This window comes from Streptopelia decaocto (genome assembly GCF_964273445.1).
Source record: "Streptopelia decaocto genome assembly, chromosome: 2".
Classification (NCBI taxonomy): Eukaryota; Metazoa; Chordata; class Aves; order Columbiformes; family Columbidae; genus Streptopelia; species Streptopelia decaocto.
In genome coordinates, this window is record NC_138655.1 from 117,743,998 (window position 1) to 117,768,730 (window position 24,733).

The 24,733-nt window shown below is 38.1% G+C and overlaps 1 protein-coding gene across 3 annotated transcripts in view; it reads right to left on the reverse strand.

Moving 5' to 3' along the window:
* Positions 1 to 24,733, reverse strand: part of DNAJC13 (DnaJ heat shock protein family (Hsp40) member C13) — a 56,716-nt gene that overhangs the window by 8,663 nt on the left and 23,320 nt on the right. For 2 of the 3 annotated variants that reach the window (XM_082046192.1, XM_082046190.1), the window contains 31 exons: positions 24,466 to 24,609; positions 23,269 to 23,283; positions 22,675 to 22,757; positions 21,310 to 21,463; positions 19,026 to 19,129; positions 18,792 to 18,951; positions 17,687 to 17,749; positions 17,256 to 17,357; positions 16,993 to 17,097; positions 16,406 to 16,608; positions 15,862 to 15,946; positions 15,225 to 15,379; positions 14,257 to 14,302; positions 13,887 to 14,041; positions 13,030 to 13,231; positions 12,213 to 12,328; positions 11,241 to 11,319; positions 10,507 to 10,642; positions 9,226 to 9,410; positions 7,677 to 7,751; positions 7,350 to 7,469; positions 6,310 to 6,489; positions 5,207 to 5,374; positions 4,490 to 4,603; positions 4,039 to 4,155; positions 3,332 to 3,509; positions 2,207 to 2,298; positions 1,745 to 1,844; positions 1,220 to 1,294; positions 943 to 1,055; positions 356 to 525 (listed from right to left, as the gene is read on the reverse strand). In XM_082046192.1, the coding sequence (XP_081902318.1) occupies positions 356 to 525; positions 943 to 1,055; positions 1,220 to 1,294; positions 1,745 to 1,844; positions 2,207 to 2,298; positions 3,332 to 3,509; positions 4,039 to 4,155; positions 4,490 to 4,603; positions 5,207 to 5,374; positions 6,310 to 6,489; positions 7,350 to 7,469; positions 7,677 to 7,751; positions 9,226 to 9,410; positions 10,507 to 10,642; positions 11,241 to 11,319; positions 12,213 to 12,328; positions 13,030 to 13,231; positions 13,887 to 14,041; positions 14,257 to 14,302; positions 15,225 to 15,379; positions 15,862 to 15,946; positions 16,406 to 16,608; positions 16,993 to 17,097; positions 17,256 to 17,357; positions 17,687 to 17,749; positions 18,792 to 18,951; positions 19,026 to 19,129; positions 21,310 to 21,463; positions 22,675 to 22,757; positions 23,269 to 23,283; positions 24,466 to 24,609 (3,794 nt within the window). The remainder of the gene's footprint in view (positions 1 to 355; positions 526 to 942; positions 1,056 to 1,219; positions 1,295 to 1,744; positions 1,845 to 2,206; positions 2,299 to 3,331; positions 3,510 to 4,038; positions 4,156 to 4,489; positions 4,604 to 5,206; positions 5,375 to 6,309; positions 6,490 to 7,349; positions 7,470 to 7,676; positions 7,752 to 9,225; positions 9,411 to 10,506; positions 10,643 to 11,240; positions 11,320 to 12,212; positions 12,329 to 13,029; positions 13,232 to 13,886; positions 14,042 to 14,256; positions 14,303 to 15,224; positions 15,380 to 15,861; positions 15,947 to 16,405; positions 16,609 to 16,992; positions 17,098 to 17,255; positions 17,358 to 17,686; positions 17,750 to 18,791; positions 18,952 to 19,025; positions 19,130 to 21,309; positions 21,464 to 22,674; positions 22,758 to 23,268; positions 23,284 to 24,465; positions 24,610 to 24,733) is intronic. The other variant, XM_082046191.1, reaches the window with a different exon arrangement.

The window sequence follows — 24,733 nt, forward strand, 5'->3', positions numbered from 1 at the left end:
AGTTTTAATGAGCAGTAGAAGAAGCAGTTGTCTTCCCTACTTGATACCTCAGTCTCCCTCCATCACTGTGACACAGTTCCAGTTCCTAAAGCCCATTTTCTCCTCATTGTAACCCCCTCCCAAATATTATAGCAGTGAGCAAATACCTGGACTGTGCACAAACCACACTGTGATACTGAGTTTCAGGTACAATATACAATCAGGGAACAAGTTTCTTTTCACAGAAGTCTGACTCGCAAGGATTCTACATTTTACAGGCAGAGCTCTGACTGTTCTTCTAGAGCAACTCTGGTTTACTAGCACTGAAACAGTGTCTCAGTTAAGAATATACTTAAGTCAGAAGGTCTCCACATACTCAAGCATCATTTCTCGAACTGTTGTTGATACTCTCTCCCTGGAGCTGTCATTCCAAATCAACTCAGGATTTTCATGAGTTCCCTCAAAGATATGAACAGCAGCTTCAGGGTTGTCTCTCATGGCATCCATGAAGACTCCAGGTAAAAATTTCATTAATGTAATTCTAACCTGGAAGGGATGAACGAAATTGACATTTAGTATACCATAAGACGACCTGACAGAAAAACAGAGAAACTCCAGGAAGTCAAATTATTTGTAGTGTGAAAATGCCAACTGCTAGAACACAACGCCACAAAAAAAAAACAATGCTACCATTTTAAATAGCAATAGCCAATGACAGGTCTGAAATCTAGGTATCTAGTATTAAAGTAATTACAAACCAAAGTGCTTACAGTAGTTACAATAAATACAACTGCTTCCAGTAGTCTGCTTCCAGATTCAGAATTAACGGTTTTGAAAAAGCCAGATTGCTCTTCACATGAATGTCACAGTCACAGAAGAGGTTTTTGGGTTTTTGTTCTGTCTTTAGAGATAGGTAGCTAATATCAAGACAGGAGTTCCAACAAGAGCTGTTAAGATTCTTACCTTTGGACCCATCAACTTATCTGCTGTCATTTTGGCAAAGAGCTCTGCTGTTTGGGCCCGGACCTGTGGATGAGTTGAGTTGCAAAACATATCTAGTAAGTAGATTAAAGCACCTGTACAAAGAGATAGGAAAACAGTCCAATTATTTTCTGGTCATGAGTAGTATGAATTCACCAATTCCACATTGATCATTCTAAAGGGAAAAGTAAGATTTGGCCACTGTATTTACTTTAAGTCCAGTGTTGCAGAAATATTTGCTATAGGTGTAGCACTGTACCTTTTGCCATGGCCTCTTTAATTATTTTTGTGCTAGATGTCAAAGCATACAAAGTTTCAAGGACAAGCTGCCGACCTGTCAAAAGAAAAAGTATTAAGAACTTTGTGCCGTATAGGTTATAACTAATCAAAGATGAATTGATACAGCTTTTTGTTAAGCTCAGTTTAAAACCACAATGAAGTCCATGACAACTGCAAGCTTAGGAACTTCTGGCTAATTCAGTTAGTTAAGTAATGTCAAATCAATCATACGTTCTAGTACAGCAGAACTTCTTAATTACATGTTTACTACTTAAATTCCCTAAAAGAATTAGCCAATGAAATACTACACAATTCAAAGACAATTTGAATACTTGCAGCTCATGTTTCAGCTCACACATTTAAGACAAACAGGTTACATAGAAATCCCCACTGAAATGCTGGTTTTAACCTGTAGCTCAGTAGTAAGCTCAGCCAGCTGCATTCTAATTAATTTCTGAGTTGGCAGCCCTTTGCATCGCAAGACCACAAATTATACAGTACATACTTGAAGGTAAGGAATGCAGGAGTGCCAGCAAGTTAGCAAGAACCATTGCCTCAGCAATATTGTTAACGCATTCTTGGTTACTTGTTACTATGTTCACAACCTGTAAATGATCAGAAACAACACTTAATTATATTCCAGCTGTTAGGCCACCATCCAGAAAATGCAGTATATGATGAAGTCTGTCACCTCACGGGCCAATATAGCTAATATTTACAGTGTTTATTCCTGCCACCAAACCGCCTTTTAACCTCAGGGAAGAAGGGAGAAAAGACACAGGCAAGAAGCTATCACTTGTTCCTCCAAGGAAGAACTGACACCTTGGAACCCCAATCTTGATACTTTTTGGGTGTTACTCTAACAGTTACATGATCAGATTTGCTTATGCTGATTATTGTTTTGGGGTTTGGTTTTTTTGGGGGGGGTGGAGGGGTGGTAAAGAAGTGTTTTCTTTTGTTTTTTTACCTCCAGAGCCAACTGCTGCACCTGGCCAGCTCCATGAACACGCAGAAGGGAGAATATCAACTTAAAGTGACCTATGCATTCACATTCAGAACCTGCAAGAGACCAAATAAGTTGTTCTCTCCATGTATAAAGCATTCACTGAAGTCCATCCCAAGCCCATATTTCACCATACAGAGAAGACTACATGTCTGTAGACAGTCTGCCACAGTAGTCAGAACAGCTCCCACAGGACAGCACTTGCTACAGAATTAGAAAATTACGAAATCCTGTCTGTTAATCAAGCTTCCACAAAGTCTCAGGTCAACAATATTTCAAAACCAGAAGATGCTTCCTCCATCTAAGGCAAGTAACTGAGCTAGTTCTTGAACCACCTAGTTAATTGCATTCTTAGAATACGACTAAGCAAGTTCAGTTATTTTATTTATCATTGATCATCAGTACTTCTTGGCTTCAAAAACACTTGCCCTGTCTGATTCTCCCAGCTCAGAGCAGGGTTGCTACCTGCAGCAGTAACAGCTGCCTTCAAGGTTAAAATTGCCAAATACAGAGAATCCAGTCTGAAAACCACCTAATCAGCTGTTACTACAAGCCAAAATAGCAGCATGAGTTGTTTTTACAACTAACATAAATACAGAAGAAAAACATCCTAATTATACATCTCAGGCTTTTCTAGTCTGTACACTAATATCTGCACATAAATCTTTGCTGGTATTAGCTGCCCACTCTCAATAACATCAATAACAAATACTCAGCCCAAGCAGTATCTCTTTTTGATCTAAGGAAGTTTAAATATCAATAAAGATTCAAAGGATTACAGAAAGTTTCATCCAATAGGTTTAAGTCTTCCTGATAACAGCAGGCCAGAATTAGAGTTAAACCCCAATGTTTCAGAGAACAAATAGATAAGGTTAGGATTTCACACAAAATTTTAATACATCTACTGATAACGTTCTCCAGGAAAAAACAACAACAAAAGGATAAGCTTATATGGCTTAGCAACAACGCTGAAGTCTGTTAGCCAACAAAACACGCTTCCTTCTCACTGGAAGATAAAAATACTACAGAGGTCTACATTTAAGGTTCTCCACAAGAAAGCCTACTAGGGAAGTTCAGTTTTAAGCCTACCTGGGTTGTGTTTTATCACGTTTCTCAGAGCCTCCAGGGCCATTTCAACTCTCCGTAGCCGATCTCCATGTTGATTGGACTCTACTTTCCCAGTCTGTGTTATTGCCATCAGCGTATGAAGGTACTGTGCTTGGGAACCTATGTAATCCAAGAGGCTTGCAGCAAATGCTTTAGGAAGCTTTAAATTAGAGATGAGAGCATTTTTAGCTGTGTGATGCAAAAATATTCACACTACAAGAAAGTGTATCCAAATAATGCTTCCCGCTTTTCACATATCCCTTTTTTCCAGACAGGAAACACTTTACTATATTCACTGTAACATTAACCCTATTTACATTCAAACATATATCCTTAGAAAGCTGCCACTGCTTCAACAGCACTCTTAAGGTTTATGTTTGTCCATACATATAGATGGACAGCAAAGGCACTAAGCAGAATCACTACCTCCTGAAACTACTGAATCAACCTGAGCGTTTACAGTGCAAACTTGTAAAGACACTAACAACATCTGAAGCAGCACATCTTATGACAAACTCATTGTTCTTTTTAATTTTTTAGGCTCCAATAGAGAGATCTCATAACATGCTGATCATGTTGAAGGAAATTTCCACAAGATTTTGTATTTTCTCCATTGTGTTTGCACTGACAGATAAAGAAGAAGAAACAACATTCCAAATACCAGTTTCAACAGGAAGGTTTTAGCTCACCTCTAGTTGGAAGGTAGGGACCTCATTGTAGACTCTAACAAAAATCTCTCCCACAATAAGTTCCTTTGCATGGTCACTGAAGACAAAGTCAGATCCATAGCTCTTGTCACAATCACCCTTTAAGTAGAAACAAACAGCATGAGCTCAGACAGAAAAAAAAACTCGCAAAAGTGTAAAGCTATAACCAGATAACAAAACTGACAATACTTGAACATAAAACTTAAAGCTTTAGGAAAAGTCAGAAGCTCTAGGCACACTGAAACATTACAAGAAACAAACTCACTCTTGGTTTTGTTTTCTTTTTAAGACTACTGGAAAAAGCAACTTAAGAGTAGACAACAATGAATACTTGTATTAACTATACCACTGTATTACCAGTGGATGTAGCAAAACATGAAACAGTTTAAAAAAATAAAAACGGTAGTGGGATTTAAAGTAAAGAGTATCTTACTCTCTTAATCATGCTTTCTTGTTGAGATTCCAAAAACTCAAGTAATTCAGCTCTTGTCCCATTGTTCCAGATCAAGTAGGGGTTCTCTGTGTTACTGTTCAGCATCTTCAGAGTCTAAGAAATAAGGAATTTACATGATGTAACACATTTACAACAGTTTTGGATTATTACATGCAGTAAGTAGCATGCTTCATGACATTAGTTAATCCAATCTCATCAACAGCTAGACCAACTTCATAAGCAACTTTAAAGTCTCAAGCTTCCCACATACTGGAAAAACAGTACGTGTAAGTTTTTTGGTATTGCAAAACCTGTATTTAATTTTTCTTCATTCTGCTTCAAGCCACACTTAGTTCAGATTTTCCTTCTATTTCTGACAGTATCTTTGTAAATGACATCCCTGACACCACTTTTAAAGAGAGAAGTGTAGCCTTTGCTCTCAATCATCACTATAACCTTAAGCCTTCGATTAACTCAACTTCTCTGCTCTGATATTCATTTTGCAAATATTACTTCTACAGACTATTATTCTTGTACATAGTGTTTGAGGCTAAAACAGTTTATTTTCCCTGCAGTTACTCCACCTGCAAAGAAAAAAAAAAAAGATTGCAGTGCTGTTCTCTGTATCAGGTTGGTCTAAGAGAGTTCAGTGTTTTCAAGTAACCAGGTACTCCTTCCTTAAACCCCTAGAGAAAGTTTTGCCCAACAGAAGCATACCTCAGTAGGACTGACCACAGCGAGTTTCCTTGCAATATAGGGTGTCAACATGCCAGCCAAGCTTTTCCTGATCGCTGGGTTTTCAGGTGTAGCTTGTTCTTCAGAGAGATACCCTCCAAGGCGACTCAAGGCCAGGAGACTGAGCTTAGCAAGGCTATTTGCTACCTCCTGAAAAATATAGTTATAAAACACTTGGAGCTTACTGAAGAAATATCAGAATAGCCAGAAAGAGTTGTCCCACACTTCTGTACCAGAATTAATAGAACTGTTATTCTCTATTTATCTGCATCACTAATTATGCACTGATGTGTAATAAAACACTAAGTGCTGCAGACAGCACAGTGTGATCGCTGTGTTGTGGGCTTAATAAAAGCAGCAAGACACGAGCACTGATAAGCAGGAAAAACTGGGGTACAAAGGTGAGCTGAAAGCTACAGAAGCTATTTAGTGTAATAGCTTCTGATCTGACAACAGTTCTTGCTAGCACAGTCAAATATCAGCAAAATAAGCCTTTCATGATGGTAACAAGAGTTAATAACTACAACAGACTGTTGAAAGCTCATCTGATGCAGTAGCTGCGGAAGAAATGCCATACTTAGGGGGTCACCATTTAAGAAAATGGAAATGTGAAGCCACTTACATTGCTGTGGGGCAAAGGGACAATATGGTCCTAAAGAAGGTGTTTCAGATAAGCTCATTATATCACTACACAAACCCTTCAGTTGAGCCTCAAGATGAAAAGAAGACTTTCTGCTAGCTCAAATTTACTTTTTTACTGTTCAAGGTAGACAAAAATCTCTTGCATTAAGTCTATCAGAAACTACAGAGTTTGCCAGCTTTAATATTTGGACTCAAAACATGAGCTACTCAAAAAAAAACCAGCTAAAAACAACAAAAAAGCCCCACCAACTAAATACCCCCACACAAAGCCCAAAAACCAGTATTTACACTACTACACAAAAATGCCCTTCCAAAACTGCTCTGCTAACATTACTTTTCATATAATTCAATGATTCTAACAAGTTTTTGAATACATTTATTTTGTTAGGAAATGGCAAGGAATAAGTGTTGGTGTCTGAAAGCATGCACCTTGTTAACATTACCTGGTGATTCGAATCTTCACTTTTCTGAATACCGCTCTCTTCTAGCGTGTAGTCATAGTTGAAGAGGTAACCCAGTAAGTACCAGAGAACTCCAGCTTGGAACAAGTGTGTTTGTAGCCAGTAATCCAAGGCAAAGGAGCTAACACACTCTACTCCCAAAGAAGCTACTCGTGGTATGTTCTGAGGGAGGAGAAAAAGTTTGCCTTAGTACTTGTAACCAAAGAAAGCCAACTGGCTTCCTTACCGAAGACTCAAAGCCAAAACTTGTTAATTCTTTGGTACTACCTAAGCAGCACAGAGAGAAAAAATTGAAGTAGACAGAACAACATTGGCAGCTAAAGTTAAGTGTCTGGTAGCCAGAAAACATGGCTAATTAGTCAGCATCCTTCAAAGGAAAAGTAACTGAATAATTATTTCATACAATTAGAAAGGAGCATTGACTAACTAGCAGAAAAACACTTTGAGAAGGTGTCAGATTTCCAGGTGAGCTTTTTAGAGCAATACATGAGTTCTGCTGGGACTAAGGAACACAAATGCATCTACAGTCAATTGCTATAATCTGGTTTTACAGTTTTCTATAGTTTTTTACTATCATATTGTGTTTTCACATACTCCATAGACGGGAAACTCAAGACAAGCTTTCCTTTCTTAACTCAGACAAAATTCACCATTTATATAACATGAGTTAATTTCTAAAGAGCCGCAACAAAACTTCTTGAATACTGTTCCCAGAGTTTATGCAGATTTAGAAGTCAATCTGCTTACACAAGCACTTTTACCTGCTGATTTAGTACAGTAAACTAATCAGCTAGACATGTTAGTAAAAAGGCAAAAGTAGCTGAATCTTTACGATTGCATTTTAACTCCACTAAATGGATTCAAATGTAAGTGTTGAGAACAAGGCAGTAAAGTTCCGTATCCCATCATGACTAGTTAGTATCTTACAAAAGGGTTCGATCAGTCTCCACAGTTGTCCTATCTCCCTTAAAAGCAGAAGATTCCCCTAAACATTTAACAGTTAAATGGAAAGGCACTCTTACCTTGCCATAATACAGTAGTCTACAGAGGTCCTTGATGATGTTAGGCATTTCTGTAATCTTCTCTCTGCAATCCTCAAACTGAGCTGCTACACTGTAACACTTACTAATATATCCACATACCTACAAAAAGCAATATTTTATTGGTTCCAAGTGGAGGGGAAATGCATGTTCACAATCTTATTTTTAATATATATAATACTGTATCAATATTTTATATTATAGATACACACATTTATTATCATATTATGTATTTTTATATATATATATATATATATATTCTTGTCTTCCAAGAAGCTGATACAAAAAATTCAAGTTGCTGCAACTTACCTGTACGGACATATCATCTGGTTTACTGGAACGAGTCAAGACTGCTACACAACGATTAAAAGCTTCTTGCAATACCTGTGAAGATTGCATGATGCATATATTCAGCCAGAACAAAAACCAATAAAAACTGGCAGAAATAAAACATTAGCTGGTAAACCCATTTTTAATCACCAAAAGGAAACACTCAACAAAATCTGCAGCTTGCTCAAATGGTTTGTGGGGCAAAATTCCTTGCAAGGGCTGGTACTAACCTTTCGTGCTTTAGAGTTGACAGCATTCTCACATGTGAGCTAATACCTCAGTAAGTTTGCAGACAGCATAAAGCTGGGCAGTAGTATTGATCTGCTGGAAGGTAGGAAGGCCATACAGAGGGATCTGGATCAGCTGGATCATTTGGCTGAGGCCAATTCCATGATGATTAACAAGGCCAAGTACAAGGCCAAGTGCTGGGACCTGCACTTGGGTCACAACAACCCCAGGCAGCGCTACAGGCTCAGGCAAGAATGGCTAGAAAGATGCCTGGACAAAAAGGATCTGGGGGTGTTGACGGACAGCTGGCTGAACATGAGCCAGTAGTGTGTCCAAGTGGCCAAAAAGGCCAACAGCATCCTGGCTTGTATCAGGAATAGCGTGGCCAGCAGGACTAGAGAAGCAATCATCCCCTTGTACTCAGTGCTGGTGAGGCCTCACCTCAAATATTGTGCCCCTCAATACTGGTAAGACATTGAGGTGCTGAAGAGTGCAGAGGAGGGCAATGAAGCTGTTGAGAGGTCTAGAAAACAAGTCTTACAAGGCATAGCTGAGAGAACTGGGGCTGTTTAGCCTGGAGAAAAGGAGATTCAGAGGAGACCTTCTCACTCCCTACAACTACCTGAAAGGAGGTTGTAGCATGGAGGGTGTTGGGCTCTCCTCCCACATAACAAGTGACAGGACAAAGGGAAATGGCCTTAGTTTGCACCAGAGGAGGTTTAGATTGGATATTAGGAAAAAATCTTCACAGAAAGGGTTGTCAGTCTTTGGAACAGGCTGCCCAGGGAAGTGGTTGAATCACCATCCCTAGAGGTGTTTAAAAGACGTGTGGAATATTGCTTAGAGACATGGTTTAGTGGAACCTGGCAGTGTTAGCTTAATGGTTGGACTCAATGATTTTAAAGGTCTTTTCCAACTTAAATGATTTTACGATTCTAATATGTGCAATGAAAAGCTAGCTCTTCTGCTCCAGTGACTTGTTCACACATAGCTTTCAAAAACAGCATGCAGAAAGTCTCAATAGAGTTTTGTAAAGAAATAGAGAAACATCATGTGTAGCTTGCTTATCCACATTTCAACAGAGAAGCCTAAGTCCAGAAAGGGGTATACTCCACAAGAGGCTTTTCCTAATGCGTCCATAAAAGAAACAGTAAGAATGGACAAGTGTCTCAACAAGATCAAAAGCGACTCTCAATTGCAACTGATATCGTATGCATGAAGTACCTAGGATGGTGGAAAAGTTAGGAAAACACACAAACACACCCAAAAAAGTTACTTGATTTAGTTTCTTTCCATTTACCTCAATTCCATTTTCCCTTCTCAGTTCTTCTGCATTTAATGCTGAACAATTGACAGTATGGAAAGCAAGTTCTGTAGCAGCAGGCAACAGAGGAGATTCTTTGGAAAACAAAAGGTCATCTGATGTTTCAATGGTAATAGTCTTTATCAGCATAGGATAGCCTGCGTACTTGTAAGGTTTCAACTCTGAAAGAGGAAACAAAAGTCAAAGTTTACATATATGCAGAGTCTAAGCGATTTAAACCACTGCATAATTGCTAGTGGAAGATATACCAGATATATAAAGGCTAGGAGTCAAAGGAAGCCAACATCTGGGAAAACTGGAGCAAGACTGAGTAGTCCACACAGTCTGACTCCTTGTCACAGAAGACTGTTCATACTAGAAGTTGACAGAGCTTCACAGAAAAAAAAAAATCTCATTTAAGATTAAAAAAAAAAAAAAAAAAAAGACATCTCCAGCTCAACAAGTTCCCAAGCTCAAAGCCTTCCAAATGATGTTTGTTTGTCTCCAGAGAAATACAAGTACAGCTTTGTCTGTCTTAAGCCAGGATTGTCTAACAATAAGCCTATAAGGATGTTTTCCTGTTTGACTCAGCAATGCTACATTTTAAATAATTTTTTCATTCCTTTAAGGTTCAGCACTGATAAAAAAAAAATTCATCTTGCAGTATGGAGCAAATCGTGAGCCAATCTAAGTTTACCATTATAATGTAACACTTGGGTAGCAAAGCACTTTCTGCTCTGCAGGATTTGGCCATGGCAGCAGCTGCCAGCCAGGGGCTGTAGTAGAGCCAAGGGTTTGGGTATTCCAGCTCTCTATTCTCACCCATTGGGCTGTGAAAGAGGTAGTGTTGCAGCACACCCACCAGAGGACTCTAGTCAGAACTGCTACAAGATTGGCTCATTTTTTAACAGCCACATAAGTGCAAACTCATACCTAGAATCTGCCATCTGCATGACTGAGTACTAGTAAGGACTTCTCTGCATAGACAGAATTGCAAGTGTAAGTTATCTATGGAGGAAGATTCAGACTGATTTGTATGGGAGCAGAGAATTCCAAAGAACTATTCACACTTTTTTGAGTTAAGTTTTACTGCAGATGAATTTATTTCACAGAAGAAAAAGTCCTATTTTGAAGCTCTTTACCATAGCTACATAATGCTGTGGCAAGCCAGAAATCACATCAACAGAACACAGACTCAAGAAGATGGGAGATTAAAACCGACCACAAAGGCCACTAAAGAAATGAACCTAAAACATTCTTCTGAGGCAGCACACTTACCTTCCTTATGCCTGTTGAAGAGGATGCTTTGAGTTTTCAAGATCAATATTATGTTTTCTGGATCTGGCCCATCTATCACCTTGGCAGACTTTGTGCATAGAAACTCATAAGCCTTATTAACTTTTTCAAACATATCCTGCAAGTAAGGAAGAACAGTCTTAAGAGTTGCTCAGAAACCCCTAAATTACTACAAGTCTGCGGCATCAGTTTCGATACAGGTGAAATAAAGCATTCCAGGTTATTAGCCTCAACACTAGTTTCACTGCCTTATTATACTTCAGAAAATACTCAGGATAACATTAAGAAGACTGGATCACAGATCAGTTTTCTTTTGCCTCCTAACCTCCACCAAAGGCAAGAGACTAGAACCAAGACAATTCTTCTACCACAAAATTACAAGTACAGTTTAACTGATTGTAAGAATAGGCAGAGGATGCAGTCTGTTTTCGAAAGGGAGCAATTAGCTTATTTAGGTCCTGTGTAACTCTTTAAACCAGATGTTTTCTGAGCAGTAGGTCTGATCTGATTACAATTGCTTACTGTAGAAATCCTAATATTCCTTGATTGACATAAGTTACTCATCTGCAGTATGAATCTGTATTCTAGGATTCACTCAGGGCACAAACTTTCAAAGGGAGAAAGAAGATTTAAGTGGGCATTACAGAATTCTTAATACATGTAACAGCTGAATTTGTCCCCAATTTATTAACATAATAACTTTATCTTGTACATACCCTGCCTTCTGGATTCTTGTCTGGGTGATATTTTTGTGCCAGCCTGAAATAAGCTTTCCTGATCTTGCTTTCATCATGCCTACAAGAAAATAAGTCCTTTACATTGAGTATCAACAACAACAAAAACCACCAAAAAAAAAAACCCCATCACAAACAACCACCACCAATCAAACAACTACCACACACAGAACAACAAGCCTGGATTCTGATAACAGTATTAATAATAATTGCAATTAAGTGGAAACTATAAAGCTCTCATATTTCAATTTGAAAATCCTGCTTCGTCAGCTGACACTGAATGGGGGTTATCATGTGGCCACAAAAGAGAAATAAATCTATTTTAGCACCTCTCTTGTACTGAATATACTAATCAGAAGGTCCTCAAGGTCCTTGAACCTTCTAAGTGAAGAGTCTAAATGAGCTATAAGTGGTAAAAATCAGTAGTTTGTTATTTGTAACAAGTGCACTGTTCTTGAAGGATAAATACAAACTGCTGTCAGTTCTTTTCTAGCGTCCTGAAGTCAGAAACCAGTGACAAGACAGGATGTAAAAAATCCTAAGGATATTATCCTCAAGAAAAAGGACAATATTTGGCAGGGGAAGAAGGATGATTAGAGAAACAGAGTTCAACTTTTAATATCTTCAAGTTCTGCCATATTCTTTGCTCACTGTGGTTGAATCTAATGCTTGTCCTGTGCAACAGCCTACTGAATGCTTTGTAGGAGAGCTCAAAGCATTTTTCTTTTACCAATTTCAGTTTCTCTGAACACTTTACAGTTATTCTCTCAAACACTGGAGTTGGATTTTCAAGCTTACTTTCCTTTTAGATAAAGCAACCCATTATTAATCAGTTAGACATAACTGAACTGGTAAAACTAATTGGTTGAGAGTACTGAGATAAGAAACTTCACTTTGTTCTGTGTAAGGAGTTTATGTAAATGTAGTTAACTTTAAATACCAAAAACAACTTACTGGCCTTGTCCTTTGGGAAGGTTAAGGACTTCATAAGCATCATCTATTGACATGGTAGGTGGCTTCTTTTCTACCTCCTTCTTCCAAGCTTCTAGTGTATCTTTCAACAGTTTAACCTAAATAATTACAGTTTATTAGTGTTTCATTCATACTGACATCTGTACATATCATCATTTTAAATAAAGTGCTGCTTTATTAATGAATCCCTATCACCCATCACCCTAAGTTCAAAGGCCTAATCCTTTTATCTTTAGTAATTATGGTTCTCCATCTAGTCAGGAAGCTCCACTGCAGTGCTGTATTTTATTCAAGGTAAGAACACCTTAAGATTAAAATACCTATGTAAAAGTGACATTAGAGGAGAGAGAATCACCAGTTCACAGCTCAATACTACAAAAACTGCATGAGACTAAGTAAAGCTGACTAGATAGATCTAGATCACAGACTTGCATCAAAAAGATCTAACTGCTTCAGTTCATGTACTGATACCAAGTTACCTCAGCTTCTTGTCCAGCACGGACTAATAAAAAGCCAAAGTGATCCTCCCGCCAAATCCCCTGAGATTCACTGAAGTTTCCTGGATGCTTTACTTTGCTTTTTAGTAGTCATCACAAGGAAGATATATTGAATATGATTGCTATGTGGCATGAAGACTATTCTGCTTCAAGATAAAGCGTTTAAAATATTTGCTTATGAACTGAAAGGATCAGTTACTTGAAACAAACCTAGCATTTGATTTCCTGAATTTGGTACAAGTCCCACTTTTAGGACTCTGAAAGATCAAGAACTAAGTGATCCTAAAAAAATTTGTACTTACTGGATCTTTAATTGGCCATTCTGGAAATCTGAGTGTATCGCAAAGATGCTTGAGGTAATAAATGTTACAGAACAGCTCATTTTCCAGTTGTGGATAGTTGATAACTGGGATAGGGCAGTATTGGTAGAGTGCTCTTGTATTGCTTTGAAGACGAGGGGTGAAGTCAGCAAGATGAGCAGCAATCTTCTCTATCATAAGACGCCTAAAAAAATTACAAAGTTTGGTTTAACTTTTGTCAAGCAAACCTCAGTTCTCAGTGACTGTACAAGTGTGTTCAATGATTTCTTCTGAAAAGATTTTTCCTTAGTAGTTTCCCACATTTCAGAGAGGATTCAGAATAGAATTCAGTCCTATTCTGTTCAGAAACCTATTTCAATGCCATTAAAATTACTTTATTAAAAACAAGAAAGTGACATTTTGCTTTCCCTCAACACCTCTTTTACTTTTTGTATTTTTATATTCTAAAAATGCACTGTAATATTAGAGGTGTATCTCCTAGATATGTACTAGTAACAAATAAGTACAGTAAGTATAAAGCAGTTCATGTAAATACTTAAGTCTCTACTCATGAAAGGAACTTAATCAAGTATGACACAGGCAGACATAAAGCATATTGTCAGATGTTCAGGGAAATATTCCCCTTCCCTCTGCTAATTCCACTCCCTCCTGCCCCTGTTGTTTTTTTATAGAAGTAGATGGCAATGCAGGACATTGCTCTTGCAGAGAGCAAACAGAGGGAAGTAATGAAGCTGTGAAACCCAGGTATTTTTGGCTTTCCTTAAGAATGTTAAGGACAAGACCTCTTCAGCACAAGATGTAGTTCAGATTTATTTGTCCCTCTGACAGAAAACAGTTACCTCATTTCATTGCTCCAAATTGCTTCTGGAGTGTCAAATTCTCCAAGGAATATCTCAGAAAATTTTTCTGGTTCATAGTTTTCTAAATAACACACCATTGCTTCAGGAAGAATATGTCCAAGTATACTTCTTTGAACTAGATCTTGACCTTTTGTCTACAGGAGAGATCATATTGTCATCTCAAAGGTAATCTGAATTCAGTCTCGCTAACCAACTTGAAATTTAAACAGCTCTCCCCCTTTTCCCTGATAGTTCTCTAATTCTAACTCTGGAGAACCTAGCGAAAGAACAAGCATCATCGTTAACATCAGTAGAGGTGGTCTGCAAAACTATTTGGAAACAGGGATAGTTACTTTTGCAATCTACTCACCTCTTCAGACTTGAAAGCTTGTTTTGTATGTGTGTATTTCAAAAACCTAGAAGAGAAACAGCAGTTATTTTCCTGTTTAATTGATACTTAAGGCACCCTTGAAAGACAAGCAGACCAACATAGTCCAGCTGGCAAGTCTCATACGTTTACTTTGAGACGAAAGGGTAACAGCATCAAATCCTTGGGAAACCCACCAAGTGACACACTTCCATATTATAAACATCATCTTATGTTCATTATTTCAGCTTGAAAGTCTTTTTCCTGAAAGCTTGTTTTCTCCACAAAAAAAGCAATAAACAAAAAAGAAGCTCAGAGACACAGACCTTTCCGTACAAACCTCTCCCTGCATCATTAGATCATCATTGCAGAGATGAAACAAGATGACCTTACACTAACTGCTCACAATCCTGTCACACTAGAGTAACCACATAAACATGTATGCATTTTACTATACAAAAGACTTAACTGGAATTGTACAATAGCTTTTTAAGAACTACTGAATTTAGAGCAAGAGTACTGGAATAGACTGCAGTAGCCACCTGCCTGTGCAGTGCATTTGCCAGGCAGTACAGGCTAATTTAACTGGTTTAGGCCTCAACTAAAACAGGATATTAGTTTTTTTCCACCACTTTTGATAGCTACTTACTATAAAAAACTACATTAGCTTATCAGTAGCCTATATTACTACTCTTCAGTGCCTGTAACAATTTGTTCTTCTACAATAAGCCGTGCCTAGTTGCACTGTTAGAACTATATGATCAGACATGCTCTTGTTACCCTCCTGGCAGGGTCATAAGCAATTCAGTTTTTTAGTGACTGATTAGACCACGTGAAAGTGATTTTTCCAGAGGGTGTTTGCTTGGAATCTCATGTTGGTTCTAGCTAGCCACAACCCCTGGAGCATTTAGAGCGACAGTACTTCTGAGCATGACTGGTCAAGAAATATTTTGGGTATTATTTTTCCTCACCTTGCAATAGGGAGTACATTGGAACCCGTGTACATCATGATAAAGAAGAATACTCCACTCAGATAAAAACGAGGTAACTGAGGGTTATCTTGCATGACATGAAACAGCAATATAGCAACTTTTTCCACAAGGATAGGATCAAAAGTCAGTAATAGCTGAAATGAAAGGACACAAGAATTTATATTAGCTGCTTGGGTAGTCTCAGTTACCTAGCCAAAACTGAAGTTTTAACCAATTCAGTACTGGGACAAGCCAGTAAACTTACAAGAATTTATTAAAGAATACTTCAGCCCCCAAAATAACAAATTTGAATCCCAGAATGTTTAAAGTTGGAATGGACCTCTGGAGGTCGTCTTGTCTACCCGCCCTGGTCAGACACAGGGTTACCTAGAGCTGGTTGTCAAGGACGATGACCAAATGGCTTTTCAATATCTCCAAGGGTAGAAATATTTATTAGTGAGATATTGGCTGAAACCATATGAAGTTTGTAACAACACCCAGTGACACAAACAACTGCAGGATGCCAGAGATGTCATTTGATGTGTTTGCCCCACTTAGAAGTATTCATAGAGGGAAGATGATAAGTCAGTAAGTCAGACTTCTGCTCATTTCAAAACATTTTTGAAGAGCTGCTTACCTGAGTGATATGAGGAAGACAAGTACTATCTGACAACAGCCTTTTCACTCTAGGCAGAGGTCTTATAATAGCATTGTCCTGATCCCTAAAAAAAACAGACAAATAGGCACAGCAGTAAGCACACATGCACCTTTTCTGTTTCAACAATGAACAACTTTATCAAGCCATAAATATCAGGCTATTGAGATCATATTTATTGTCATTATTTTTGTTAACTTCAAAGTTTGTTGTTAGTGTGGTTTAACATCATGCACTAAACCAGCTTTGCTTCCAAATTGAGTATGCCTGCAAAGAAAGATTATGCCACTGTGCATTAGAAACATACATAGCTTGTGCATTCATTCTTGCAGTCCCTTTCACAATACTAGCATTGTCTCATTTACAAACTCTCTATTTCCCCACAGAGTTAATTACTACTACATAAAACACTAACACAGTTCATTAATGCGCTACTTGGTTTTTAAGAAAAGCTTTAAGATAGAAATTATGAATTTATGCATCTGCCAGAGAAAGTTAACCACTTCTGCTGAAAATTAGTGTTTACCTGCTGGGAAAATATCCACACATTGTGATGAGCATGTTGAGTACAAGTGTGGCAAGGTCAGTCTCATTCAGCACAGCCTGGCCGCTGGCAAGCAAGCACCACTTCAACTGAGGGATGACCTGCAATGGTCGCCACCCATCCATACCTTGAGCCCAGCAACGTGTTTTTGAAGTCAGTTTTCCACTGTCCCATAGTTCCTGCATCTATTGAAAGATCAGATTAATTAGTTGATCTGGCATTCAGAGCTACCTTTGCTCCTAAACACCCATTCTCAAGACAAGATTTTTAACTGCTGTATGGCAGACTACTATGGTTGCATGAAATTCCAACATACTTATAACTGTCAGGAAACATGAAGCAAAAGACTGCAGCATAAATGGGGCACAGAGGGGTAGGCAGCCTTACCCAAAAGGGCTGTGGTTCTTGGCATATCAGGTCCATTACCTAGCTTTTATCCTTATTTAAAGAGTTACTTCAAGAATATAGTTTAGCATTGTTTACAGTTTTCCCTCTTACTGTTTGAAACACACCCAGTCTCCAGGATGGAAATAATCTTTTAAGTTTGCGAGTTTGAAGCTGACAGGTACCTCTTGAAAGCTGTAAGGACCACTCCTTTCTTTGTCAGCATTGCCAAAATACCATTCTTTCTCACTCTCCCTCTTCATATCAGGTGCCGCCTCAATCACATTGCTCTGGAAGTTGATGTTCAAAAGATTAGCTTTAGCTTCAGTGCAAATATCACATTTCTACAGGAAATCTGAGCAGCTTTTTTTATTTTTTTATTTTTTTTTTTAAGAATCGTCCTTTTAGCAAAGCAATGTGTAAGTAGTAAGAAACAAAGGCCACATACCTGCAGAGGGACTGTAGCTCTGCTCGTGTGAAGATGTGCCAGAGTAAGCAAATCTACAAGTATTCTAATGCCATTTGAATCCATAAGGTCCTTCACATTTTTCTGTTAATGGATGAACTGAGTTACCACAAGCATTTTCTATCTAAGAGTTGTTACAAGTACTGAACAGTTTTATTCAAGTAAGAAGGGGCATGAGAAAAGTCAAATTCTCTCAAATGACTAGAATGGTAAAATCACCAGAATATCTACATTTCCTTCACCTTTCTCACCAGTAAATAGCTAATGCATCCCAGAAAACTGTATCAGACATTGTTTTAAGACTTCCACAGGACTTGATTTTTTGCTTAGGTTAACCCTGAAAGACTAGTTCAGACTATTTCATACAGCTGAAAGAGCGATAAACTACTGTTAAGGGTACATGTCCACCTTACCTTATTAAGGATCAGTTTGTTCAGAAACAGTATCAATCTGTCCCGCTCAAGCCTGTCAGTGCACTGTAAGAGCAGAGGAGAACAAATTAGTATTTACTAGCACATGTAAGAAGCTACCTTCAAAACTCAGTACAGTTGCACCTGCAAAGACCTGTTTAGGTTTTCACGCCCAAGATAAAACTCCTGACTATTAAATGTCCAATTTCATGCACAACTAAATAAATGTAGCTTTCTGCCACTGAAGAAGAAAAGGCCTTGTGGCCCACCACCACCCCGCTTGTTGTGCTGGCTCTGACACTCAAACCCACTTTTCTACTCAGTCTGTTGTTCTAAAGGGACAGTGTTGGATTCCCCAGTTAGCTAGTTAACACAAATACAAGGAAAAAAGAGAATGCTTTGAGCCAGCAGACAGAAAGGGTTTTTGATGTTATGTCTGTGGTGAGACTATCAAGATTCAAGGCAAAATGACAAGAGAGTGCACTAGTTCAGTTTCACTGAAAGCATCCAGATCTAAAACCCACATGGATACTAGCAGAGAACCCCTTCTTTGGAATGCATGGAAATGCATTTTTGCAAGCTCTGCCAGTCATCAGACATAACTGAACAGACACACTTAACAGGCAAAGAAGTTACCACTAAAAATCTAATCCATCACATGTGCCAATCTAGGGCTACAATTTCATCAGGTTAGGAACTGTTGCTAGTACTCTTGAGTCTGTATTACAAAATACGGTGATGTGGAACAAGGTTCTCCTCTTAAAAAGCTTAGCTTTTGCATTTTTCAAAAGCAAGCGCAAGATTAATATCACGCAAAATTCCTTCACACCACTTCTGTAGAGCCTGAAAACATGTTAAGGCCAACAAAATGCAGATATAAAGAAACTTGTTTGAACTACATTTATGATTAGCAGGGTTTTTTTTAATGAAACTGCAACTGAATCAAGGGAAGGTAATAGGAACACTTGATGACAGCATGAAAAAGTATTCATGCTGCAGCTTCACATTGTATAAAAACAAAACTTTCACAGCAATTTGAAGGACCTGAACATATGTTGGACTAGCTGTATATTAACTACTATACCAAGTAACTTTAAATAATTCTTACCCTTTCCAACATCCCAACAATGTACTTAGTATCAGAAAATGGCCCTATTTCTTCATGGCATCTTCCATAAACAATGGCCAATGCTTGCAGACACAAGCATTTCATATTCACTTTTGGGGTAAGCAAAAACCGATGGTACAGCTCATTGAAGAATTCGTATCTAAGAAAAAGATGAGATTTTAGCAAAGAAAACTGAGACCTTGGGAACAAGACAGGATTTTAATAATGTCTCACGATTTTTTGATTGCTCCAGTCTCTTCAGTTTCATCTTCTTCCAGTAGCAGCCTTAGATAATAATCCCCTATTTTTATTTCTTCAGAAAGGCAGTCGTATTTTACCTGTAACACAGAACAAATTACTTAACAGTAAATACGTTTCTCCTCCATTCAGTTTTCACTTGCATAACAATACTGTACTTACTTTCATCCATACACTCAACAAGGTTAGCAACCCCTCCTACAGTCTGAGGAAGACTGAAATCTGCAAGTTTGCTGTCAAAGAAATATAGATCTACAAAATGTATGCTATAAGCTATTGCTGCTCTTCAGAACAAATGAAGTTTCTTGTCTTACTGAAACCCCAGCTTCCAGCCTTTAAGTAACTTGTTTCTAATATCAGCTGGTTTTATTAACTAAACTCGTGTAATAAGTGATGTATTCAGTGACTCATGCTTTAATAAGTAGTTATTCCATTACAGGGTATTTCACTCAATGTTACTACAAGTATGAAACACAAGCATGACTTAATTACTAGTTATACTCCTTGTTATGCTGGGTAATAAAAGCCTAGAGGCATCAGTTTACACATCAAGAAGCTGAAGGTAAATTGCACAATGAAAGCCATCATTAACTTTAGAGTAACTACATTAAATTTAACCATATGCCTCAATGCTCAGTGGTTTTAAGCATTTAGCAAGCACCTCATTTAGAGGTACCTCTAATATCCCACAAAAGCCTCACTCCACAGCAGGTTTTCTTATCTATAGTTTGCAGGCCACATAAAGGTCTCTACAGATTTGACCACAGCACATGATACAAAGAGGTTCCACTAACCAGTACACTTCCAGAGCAACCTCAATCCACCAACTCCCTTGGCAAAGTGACAAGTTCCACAGCTGGCAGAGAAGCCTTTGTCACCACTACATAGTTAGTTCAAATACTTACAGCATAGCCTAACAAACTATTCATTTAAAATATTTAAAAGCAAGTCTCAGAGACAGCAGCTGTTCAAAGATCAGGCTACAGAAGCTCCCTCAGACATTCCCAAAGTATCCTGGGCTGTAACTGCAAGAACATCAGCAATACACTCCAGCAGCATCAGCCACATGGGGCACAGAGTGCAGGTGGGAAGCCTTCATTACTACATTTCAAATCTGTACTCTAGATTCCACCCTAGTTAGCACCTCTAAAGCACATAGAGCTGGCATAGCAGGCATGTAGCACCCAGAATGTCAGGTCCATACCTGAAGGAAGCTTCGAAAGCTAAGTGCCAGTGCAAAAAATATCAATCCAACCCCAAACTTAGCCATTTACTGCATGAAGGTAAGAAGCCACCTGTAGCTGTGTGATAGGGGTAAGTTGCATGCATAAAATAGTTCTTTCTCCTGAAGCATTAGCCTGATGTCTTGCAACTCTTTCTGATTTGCCAGAGTAGTCAACTGAGAATTCCTCAAAAGCAGCAGTTTATTCTTGTTTCACTAGTAGTCCTCTGCTTAGATTTCAACTAGAAAGCTGTACTATAACAAGGATGGCATTGGGAATATCTAAGAATATCTTACAGTTGAATTCAAGTGTGACTTTTTTTTTTTCTTTAGCATTACACATTGAATAAAACTGTGTGGAACCATAACAATACTGGAGATAAAGGATAGAGTACAAGAAGTGTTTATTAGCAGATTACTTGAAAATGTCTTCCAAGTTGTTTTAAGCAAGCCAATTAGGACCACACAGATCATTCTGCAGAAGCCTGAAAGGCTATTTTGACTTTAGGAACTGCTGTTCCTAGAATGTAAAGACAGTATCTTCAATCTATAATTAACAGAGCAGCATGGTTTTAGCTACATAACCTATTCATGGTTTGGCAACCCAGTATTTAATGTCCTTCAGATTACTGAGATATGATGGAAATAAAGATAAGGGACTTGCTACCAGGAAGTAGTGACTTGTGAAACTACCCAAAACAAGTCTGATGGAGCATATTCAAGACAAATATGACTTATCTTGACAATGTAACACTAACTCTCCTCTTTTCCTCTTAATGCAAGAATACATCAAGGTTTCATCTCTACAGTGTCACTTGTCAGGCTGAAGAAGTTTCAGTTTTGCAGAGTGACACTGGACAACAGTACCTGTTGACAGCCTCAAGCCTTGGCAGCAGTTTATTCTATAACCCCAAAAGAATTCCAGCCTGCAGTCAGGGATTGTCAACACAAGATTCACTCATGTAGTTAAAGACAGAAGAGGGACATTTTAAGTAGACATATTTTACATATGCAGTTTCTCCTACAGTGGTCATTTACCTCAAATTCCTGATGGTTCCATGAGATAACATTAGCACTACCAAGTTCTCTGTCAATATTAAACGCTCTCATCTCAGACTCAAGAGTATCTCTCAGTTCTTCCCGTGTTTTGAAGTTCCAAATCAAGTTTGATCTAGCATGATCCTGAAGAAATCTAAGAAAGAAGACACATCGTTTAAACCCCTCAAAACATTATCTGAAAGGCAGACAAGACTCAGCTGACAAGCTAGAGAAGATTAGCATTAGTGGACCTTAATTAGAAGGCACTGAGTAGTGGTCTCTGGTTTGTTAATTACAGTAGTTCACTTATATTGTGTTTTCATAACCATGGAGGTGAGCCTACACTAAAACATGCCTGTTGTCATCCCTTTCGGCTCCATATAGCTGATGCATATAGCTGATGACCAGGAGACATGAAAGTTATTCATCATATCTGCCAGTAAGGGCTACAAGTGAACAATAATCCAGGGCAGATGACATGCACATACCAAGTGTATGTTTTAAAAAAAAAAAAATATACACAAAAATAGAAGTTGATGTCTCAAGTGTCACAAGACAGTCAGTGAACATTTTTCAGTGCCAGTTACAAAACAGCTTTTGGATCCAGAGACTGGCTGAGGGCAGCATTTAATACTCAAAATTTAGGAGCATGCGAATCTTCCTTTCATGCAACACTTGTGCAGAACAGAGTATATTTGACCTTCAGAAATGTTAAGCACCAAATCAAAACAGTTTAGTTTATAGAATTTCCCTAAGCTTGGTTTAATAGAGCTTATTGAACAGTCAAACTTTCAGTCTCAGACATAACTTGCCTAGCCAAATCAAAGTAATATCTTTTTCCCGATGGAAGCCCCTCCCTTGTAAACTTTGACAGTTTTAAGAACTCACAGGTAAGCAAGCTGCATTTAGGACCTGTGGTGTCATTTGAAATCCAGTATCCATGTGTCTTCTCTTTGCCTGTCTTGAGCTCATTTTTACTCGGATTCAAGTTCAAACATTGATGACCTTACAAGTTGACACATTAACACGCTACAATGATACTCACTGCTGCTTTACTTAGTCTTCAACATCATGCAGATCTGCACCTGCAGTTTGTTATTCACTCTTTCTTTTGATTCAAGGGAAAAAAAGGATGTAGTTTGATAACATTTGAGAAGCCTTCCAAATTCTCCTATTTCCTAAACACAAGCTAAATCATTAAATACACCTTAGGATTTCATTTTTCATAATTTCCTGTTACAGAGCACTTGCAAGGCAGGCATAAACTGGAATCGAGCCACAGCAACTCAGAAAATGCTAACAAAAAACAATCCAGGCACATAATAAGTTGTATCCGAGACCACCATATTAATCTTAGTATCTTGCCTGTAATAGAAGAGATCCCAGTTTGCTTCTATTTTTATTCTTTGGCGTCGTTTCCTTAATATCACAGGCTTTTGAATAATGTTCTGCAAAAAAGTCAAATTTAAGAAGTTAGTAGAAACAGATATGCCCCATTTTCCTCTTTTAAAATAAAAGCTGAGTTTTTTTTACTCCTTAAAAGCCACACTAAGTTAAGCCTCATTAATAAGGTCTTCTTTTCTAGCAAATAGTAGCAACAGACTTTCACAAGTGTTATTTAAGCCAAGTTAAATCATGCCAGAGAAACTTTCAGCTGTTTAACAAGTCATTAATTTAGAAGCAAGTTATCCCTGAGAAAAGCTTAGTTCCCATCACCATAAGCACTCACCAGCTCCAAAGCTCATGGATGGGGAAACCCACAACGTTAACGCTTTGCTCTCAAAAAGAAATAACTAGAGCAAGTCACATAAATAAGTCACAAACCTGACTTGGTCACTGAAAGGTTCCCTAGTTTGATCAAGCATGAAATCAATGTTACACACTCTATATAAAGTATTACATGCAAGCAGAAGTCTGAGCAACATAATCCACACAGGTGGCAGAGATACACGGACTCACCATATTGTTTCTGTCCTGATTGTGATGGAAAGTTGGAAGAAAAAGAAAAGGTACATTTAACAAGCCACATCCACTCAAGTAATTCAAAGTGGTAATACCAAACTTGCTACTACCTTTTTCAAGCTACACTTGCATATGTTTACTGTGAAATTAAACAGCTCAGAACTTCAGACAGAAAAATGATTGTTTAAACTCTGCATCTAGACAAGATGGTTAAAGTGCAATTTGCCATTCCACTGCTGTTTTCCACATTTCTCCGTTAATACTTGGTTTTGAATCTAGTTCACCATTATTCTGGAGATAATACCTGTCAAATTTCTGCATCATAGCCCTTGAGCTAGATTTTACCAAGCTAAGGTTTTCCTAAACTAAAACTTATTGTTACATCAGATCAAGTACAAAGACAGGCATTTTCAATATTCTGCATTGCTCTTTTTGTCCTTCCTTGCCTGTATAATAGTTTGTTTCATTTCCAGAATGCATAAAACCAGGCTCAGTCAGGAGCCTAAAGTAAGTTATGGAAAACACCTTCTAATTCAAAGAGTTTGTCATACAGAACATGATGATAAAACTAAAGGAAAAAGGAAAGCAACAGTAAGAACTCAAGCAGAGCTTGAGCTACCTTCTTATACTGCCAGATCGAAACAGTCACTTATCACTTCAACCTTAGCTGTAGTTAACTGTATAGGCTTATGTTGCAACTTAAGCACTGAAATACCTATATTCAAGGTAATACTCAGCTTCTTCAAGCAAGTTCCATAACTAAAATACCACCAGCACAAAGTACACCATTTTGGACACAAAGGATATTCATAGTGTCTTCCAAATGTAGTTTAAAAACTGGCTTTGCCACATTTCAAGGACTTTCCTATTCTCCTGTATAATTATCTTGGAAGAAATGTACATAAGCTGCAGTCCAGTTTGATAAGGCTGGCTAAAGCAAGAACAAGCTAAAGCTTAATACATCTACTGAAGGAATCCATCTGTCCACTTTACATTCTCCTTGGACTCCATTTCTAACCCAAGATGAAGAGTACTAAGAAGCTGAGAGTTTGCTAAAAGGAAGCAGAACTATTAAGTTTCTCACATTTCTGCACTTCTATTCCTGTCACACTTCCCTCTGATTTCATGGAGTTGTAGGTATTCTTCTCTAAGTTTAGTCAAGTTGCTATAACAAAGAGCTTCAAATACTTTTACCTCTTTTTGAGCTATGCCCATTCTATCTCTCCAGTGCATCAAGACCAGATCCACCTTCTCTTTGGCAAATTTTTCAACCTCCTTCGCAGCTTTTCCAGCCAGTCTCTGCCACTCTGGCACTTTATTAAACTTGCCATACTGATCCTGCAGAATAAATCTTATTATTTATTTGCAGTTGCAGGTCTATCAACATATTTGATTCAGGTCAATGCAACAGTCAAGTCTCTGTATTATAACAGAAAAGTCACTACGAGCATACATCTATATA